General features: G+C 58.6%; 1 protein-coding gene across 7 annotated transcripts in view; it reads right to left on the bottom strand.

Moving 5' to 3' along the window:
• Nfix (nuclear factor I X) overlaps positions 1 to 6,229 on the bottom strand; it is a 66,161-nt gene that overhangs the window by 14,520 nt on the left and 45,412 nt on the right. For 5 of the 7 annotated variants that reach the window (XM_010613388.2, XM_019205919.2, XM_010613387.2 and 2 more), the window contains 5 exons: positions 4,659 to 4,721; positions 4,436 to 4,510; positions 3,982 to 4,102; positions 2,802 to 2,938; positions 224 to 346 (listed from right to left, as the gene is read on the bottom strand). In XM_010613388.2, the coding sequence (XP_010611690.1) occupies positions 224 to 346; positions 2,802 to 2,938; positions 3,982 to 4,102; positions 4,436 to 4,510; positions 4,659 to 4,721 (519 nt within the window). The remainder of the gene's footprint in view (positions 1 to 223; positions 347 to 2,801; positions 2,939 to 3,981; positions 4,103 to 4,435; positions 4,511 to 4,658; positions 4,722 to 6,229) is intronic. The other 2 variants (XM_010613389.2, XM_010613391.2) reach the window with 1 other exon arrangement.

Genomic DNA, 6,229 nt, shown 5'->3' on the forward strand with positions numbered 1-6,229 from the left:
GTGCACACACACACACACACACACACACACACACACTCCGCACTCCTTGTGCACTCACACATGGGGGTGAGAGGCAAGTGGGAGGGTGTTTGGCAGCAGGGGAGCAGCCCGAGGCCTGGTTCTCTCCAGCAGGCAGAGGGCCTGGTCTGCTCAGCGTTGCCTCCCTGCACCCGGAGGCCAGCAGCCTCCCCGCACTGCCCCCCTCTGGGCCCCCAGTTCTCACCTGGTCTGACTCCAGCAAGCACAGGCAGCGGGTGGTGAGTGAAAGCCATGCGCGGGGAGCTGCCCTGAGAGGAGAGGGCACTGCAGAAGTCCAGCTTTCCTGACTTCTTTAGAGAAGCCGGGCCTGGGGGGAGGAAGCAGCAACACGGGCAGGTTTAGGCAGGCTGGGGTGGGTGAGGAGGGCAGGAAGCCAGCAGCTCTTTCTGTCCTTGGAGCCCCTGCCCTTTCCTCCTTGTGCACCTCTGGCCCCTGTGCCTTAGCTAGGCGCCTTCTAGGCCATGTGCTGGCCAGCCATGACACTTCTGCCAAGAGAGAAACCCTGACACCCTGGGTCCTGGGCAGGGGACTAGCAAGGGGCCCTTCCTGCCCTGACAAGCAACTAAGGAAACAGCGGGAGACGCAGGGCCAGCACTGTGGAAGGGTAAGGAGGAGCCCCAGGAAACCAGCTTGTGCCAGGAGTGGCAGGCAATAAAGGGCTGTGGGGACAGCCCAAGAGGTACAGGAGACTGTGCCAAGGTGGCCTAGACCTTGCCAGGTACTCTGGTGGGAAGAAACTGGCACTCCCTTTCAGGATGGACAGCCCAACCAGAGGCCCTCAGGAGGGAGGGAGACCATATCCAACAGAACAGCAGGGACGGGGCTGGAGGGACAGGGCAGGAAGGCTGGGTGGGCCCTGGGTACAGAGCCAGTGGAAAGGACTTCGCTGGCCAGGGGGCTCAAGGCTAGTCTCTGCTTTGCTCCTGGTGCCAGAGGCAAGGATGCCACTCAAGGAGATGGGCATGGAGAAGGCCCTGCTTGAGCTCTCCCTCATGGGTTCGGGGCTGCCAGCCACTGACGTTGCTGCCCAGTGAGCATGGCATGCAAAGGACACTGGACAGAGCAGGGATCCCAGGGGCACATTCGCCTGGGGAGCCTTGAGGCTGTGCCCAGGCTGGGAGGGGGCACAGGGTGCAGAGGCCAATCTCTAAAGCGGCTGTCTCTGAGGGACAAACAGGGGTTTGGGTGGGAGCTGGAGGGTAGGCTGGGAGGGCGCACAGGGAGCAGAGGCCAATCTCTAAAGCGGCTGTCTCTGAGGGACAAACAGGGGTTTGGGTGGGAGCTGGAGGGGCTGCAGAGAGAGGAAGGAGAGCAAGAGCATCTTAACCGCAGAGGGAGAGGCGGGGGAAGGGCACACTCCCAGCCGCCAACAGAGGTGTTATCTGGCGGCAGCTGCATGCCACCTGATAGCTGGCATGGTGGGGAGGGGGAGCGCCCCACCAGCTGTGCACAGCTGTCCCTGCTGCCGCAGAGCGCCTCTCCAGCTGTTCCCAGTCCTGCAGCTGGGCTGCTTAATTGGCGATTTGTTGCAGCCCAGGGAAATGACAAGGTGTGGGGGGGTGCGGGAGGGTGTTGAGGGTGCCGAGCATGGTGGGATGCGGGGAGAAGCAGAAACAGCAGGCACAAGAGCAGACAGCTGAGAAGGAAGAACTGGGAACAGCAGGCTCCAGGAAAGAGGCCTTTGTGGACTGGCCCGAGGCCTCCTCCAGAAGCCAGTGGCACCCCAGTGGCAGCCCTTGCAGAAGGGGGCACCCAGCTGAGGCCCTGGCCAGGACCTGTGCTGGCAGAGGCATCTCTCAGGCCTTTTCAGCACGCTCTCTACCTGCCTGAGGTTCATGCAGGGCCCTTCCCACAGAGGTGTCCAGGGTCTGCAGCCATGAGCCCCGGCCCTACCAGGTAAGGCCAAGGTGCCATCGGGTCAGAGCCGAAGGCAGAAAACGACACCCCATGCATAGCCATGTGGGCAGCTCTGTACCCTCAGGCCCCAAGATCTACACGCCCCCAAGGTTGTGCCTCTAGTGTGTCAGGCAGGGGCCCTTCCCTGCAGATAGCTGCCTCACACACGTGTGCACACACACACACATACATGGGCACACTCACTGTCTTCCTCAGGGGCTCTCGACTGGGTCCCTCCCCTTGGTCAGCAACGGGTAGGCTCAGCAGGAAGGGGCTGCTTAGAGGGGCCTGGAAGGTCTGAACTGGCTTCCTCTAGATCTCTAGAACCTCTGCCCTTTGCTAGCTCCTGGCTTGGTCTGACCTGTTCCTCATGCGTGCTGAGCCTCCTGCAAACCTGTACTTTTTTTTTTTGGTGCCGGAGATTGAACTCAGGCCCTTTCACTTTTGAAGCAGTTGGCAGCACCACTGAACCAAATCCCCGGTCCCAAACCTGTACTCTTGAAGGTGGCTTTTCTCCGCCAGGATAGTTCTGTCTGCTGAGCAGTGCTCCACAGTGTTGGGAGGCATCTCTGGTGGTCCAGGTAAGGAAGGGGTGCATGTCTAGTACTGGCATTTGTAGGTGGGACACCTTACGGAGCGCAGGGTTGTCCCCACCATAAAGAATGGCAAGGCCTCAAATGCCACAGTGCCCAGGCCGAGGAAAGAAAACTAAATTACCAGGACCCAAGGACACAAGAAAAGGAGGCTGAGGCAGAGTGAAGAGGAGGCAACAGCCAATGGACAGTGCTCCCCATGGGCCCTCCGTGCACCCGCCACCTCAGCCTAGGAGGCCTCCTCAGCAAGGAAAGGCCCCAAGGAGCACGTACCTGCGTCCACGTCATTAGGCCACCCGCTGGACTGGCTGCTGCCAGCCGCTGGAGAGCGGCCTGTCCCAGGATAGAACACGTCATCGACAGGGCTCTCCATCTCACTGTCATCGATGGACTTGGGGCGCTTGGTGGTGCTGGTGAAGGAGCAGAAGGTCAGATGGGCCGAGGCCCAGGCTGAGGAGCCGCACATACATGGACAGCCTTCCGTGGGGAGCAGGTAGAATCACACAGCTGCATCTGGGAACCACCAGAGGCCAATTCCAAGACAACCCCGTCCCCCTCAGGTGTAACCTGCTGGCTCCTCCTTGAGGCCCTCGTGGTCCACAGAGGGGCTGCAGAGAAGTGGGCAACAACACCCTCTCCTACTAATTCCCTCCCACTAATTCCTATCAGCCATAAAACTTGGTCATCAAGACAGACTATTTTAGTGAGGGGTGGGCATGGTGGTGCATGCCTGTAATCCCAGCAGCTCAGGAGGCTGAGGCAAGAAGACCATAAGTTCAAGGACAATCTAAGCAAATTAGCAAGACCCTGTCTGAAAATAAAATAAAAACAAGTGCTTGCCTCGTATTCACAAGACCCTGGGTTCAATCTACAGCAAAACAATAATTTAAAAAGAGAGAGAGAATATTTTAATGTAAAATTTTAAAAAACCAAAACAAATACAAAAAAAAAAAAACAAACACCTCGTAATGAATAAAAACACCCCAATTTTTAAAAGGCCAGGACTCAATCCTCTGCTGCAGGACTGGCCCCTAGGCCAGCTGTCTCTACCTCCCAGCCTCTTCTCTCCATGCCACAGCCACTGCTGCAGGAAGGAGCTTTCCAGAACACCTATGCCCAGGATACCCTGCTTCAAACACTGTCAAGGTTCCCAGCATTGTGTCCCAGATCTCCCTGCTAAGACTCTCTGTGAGAGAGCCCCACCCCACATCCAGTTCTTATCATGAGGGAGTCTGCCTGGAACACCTGCCCCAGGCTGTGCCAGTCCCCATGTCTTGGGGCTCAAACACCATCTCTCTAAAAGCAGGGCCTTGGATCCCCACTTCTAGGCACAAGCATGCTCCCTGGGTTTGTGTCCCCAAGGTCAAGTGCTATGAGACAGCACAAGACAGCACCAAGCAGGAAGCTCAGGGGGCAGCTGAGCAGCAGGCAAAGAGGAGGTGTGGGGGCTCACCTGGTGGAAGGAGGGGAGGTGATGGACCGCCGCCCCAGGGTCACCTGGTTTATGTTGTAGTAGCTGGGACTCTCCAGGTCCGCCAGTGAGAAGTTGGGCCCTGATGCTGTCGCAACAGGGGCTGGGAAGAGGAGAGGTTGATAAGGTCTAGAAGGGACCAAAAGTCCCACAGGGCCCATGTGGCAGCCGTGAGAAGCTCCCCAGGAGCCAGGGGAGATGGCAGGGGGGCCAGAAGGTGCATTGTCTGGGCCACTAAGGGGCACATGACTCTTTTTCCCATTGGCGCATCCGAGTAGAAATAGAGCTCTCTGGATGGCTCTGCCCCACCACTTGGGGCCCAGGAAGGTCTTCTGCCCTGTCCCCTGCTCCAAGGCCTCATCAGCATGGCCCCAGGAGGTCCAAATCCTACCTCCTCACTCCAGTCCCAGCCCCCAGCCCAGAAGAAAAGACTCACTTTGTGATACTCTCACCAGCTCCGTCACGTTCCAGACCCCGGAAGTCACAAAACAGTCCTGGAAACTGAGGTGCCCTAGAAAGGAAAGAGGGCTCATGAGGAGAGGCTAAGCTGAAGGCTGCCTGCTGCTTCCCCATGCTCTCCCCTGCTCTGACCCAAAGAGGGATGCAGGGCAGGGGACTTGGAAGCAGGTGGAGTGGGGTGGGGGAGGAGGGGCACTGACCATTGGGCAGTGGTTTGATGTCCGCATCTCCTTGCTGGTTTGAACTATCTGATTGTCCGGATTCTGCGGGAGACAAAAAGAGGACAATGGTCAGGAGTGAAGCATGGTACCAACACTGGCCAAGCAGCTTCCCCTTGGCCCTGTGCAGAAAGGTGGGTGTCCCAACCTACAGACCCTTACCCAGCTCCCTCCAGGCCAGAGCCAGCTGGGGCAACCAGAACAGTGGCAGGACAATCTTCATAGGCCCAGGCAGGTTTCAGCCTCTGCCCTATGCACTGCAGGGCATATGCCAGTATCCCTGGTCGCCACCCATGAGATGCCAGTAGCACCCCAGCTGTGACAGCCCAACCGCCTCCAGACACTCCTTTCCTGGCTCACTGTGTCCTGAGGAACAATTGCCTAAAAGTGAGCAGCAATGGCCAAGAGTCAGAAGCAAAGAATGCGCTCAGGAGAGAGCCCAGGGACTGCACTGTCCACAACTGGGTGGAACCAAGGCTCTCCCTCCCGACCCAACTCAAGCCCCAAGAGGGGCATTTCCATCCCTAACTCTATCACTTAAAGCCATGCCGTGGGCCTGTGCCTCCCCCACCTCACCTATCTGCCAGCAGGCAGTGCCTGGCAACCCAGAGGGGGGGTATGCCTGCGGCCACCCCGCCCTGTGCCAGCCTGTCTGGGCTGTCTCATGCCCCAGTGCCACAGCTGCTTGGAGGGAGCCCCAGACAAGGGCCCATTGTGCAGTGGGAGCTCTTGAAGGCTGGGGGCAGGGAGGAGTGTGTGTGTGAATATTTTGCTGAGCTTGGGAAAGCCCCCCACCCCCGCCCCAGGTCCTTCGAGCTCTGTGTGCCAGGGGCATGACGGGGACCTCCAGAATGCCTGCCCAGGCACGACAGCTGGTGGGGGAGTCACGGTGGGCTGTGTGGCAGGGGAGGGAGGCCTCGGTATAGAATCACTGCTCAAAGGGCAGGGAGGTGGCATCTGAGTACCATGCCTTGGTGTGGGCCAGGGCCTGGCCCAGCCACTTGAAAGCCCCTGGGCAGCCCAGCCTCCGGCATCTCCCTAGAGCCCCTACTCCAGGGAAGGATGGGTGTGGAGCAAGCTGGCACAACAGCAGCCCAGCTGGCACCCGCCACTCTAAGAGCGAAGGCCCTGCCATGTCTGGGGTTGAGGTTTGCAGTCCGGGCCAACACCTGGCCGCCTGCCTCCACGTGCAGGGTAGAAAAGGGTGACTTTTTGGGGACCATCTCCCCATCCTTTACCTTATTCAAATAGTTACATCCCAGAAAAAACACAATATATCTTGTAACAAGTCAAGAAAAGAGAGGCTTATGAAAAAAGTAGTTTGGGAGCCCTCTTCCAAATACCTCTCACCAGGGACTGGGAAACTGGTCCCACCCCCATCTCCTTGCTGGTGGCATTTCCTGCTATAGACGGAGCCCCAGGACACCCTGAACCTCCTCTTCCTCCTCGCAGGCTCTGGCAGGACTGTGCATGGCAGGACGAGGGCCTCTCGGGCCATCACAACTGGCCCTTTCCTGGCTCTGTAGGTCTGATGCAAGCCCCAGCCCACCCAG

The sequence above is a fragment of the Fukomys damarensis genome, unplaced genomic scaffold, assembly GCF_012274545.1.
Source record: "Fukomys damarensis isolate Sample0158 unplaced genomic scaffold, DMR_v1.0_HiC HiC_scaffold_30, whole genome shotgun sequence".
Classification (NCBI taxonomy): domain Eukaryota; kingdom Metazoa; phylum Chordata; class Mammalia; order Rodentia; family Bathyergidae; genus Fukomys; species Fukomys damarensis.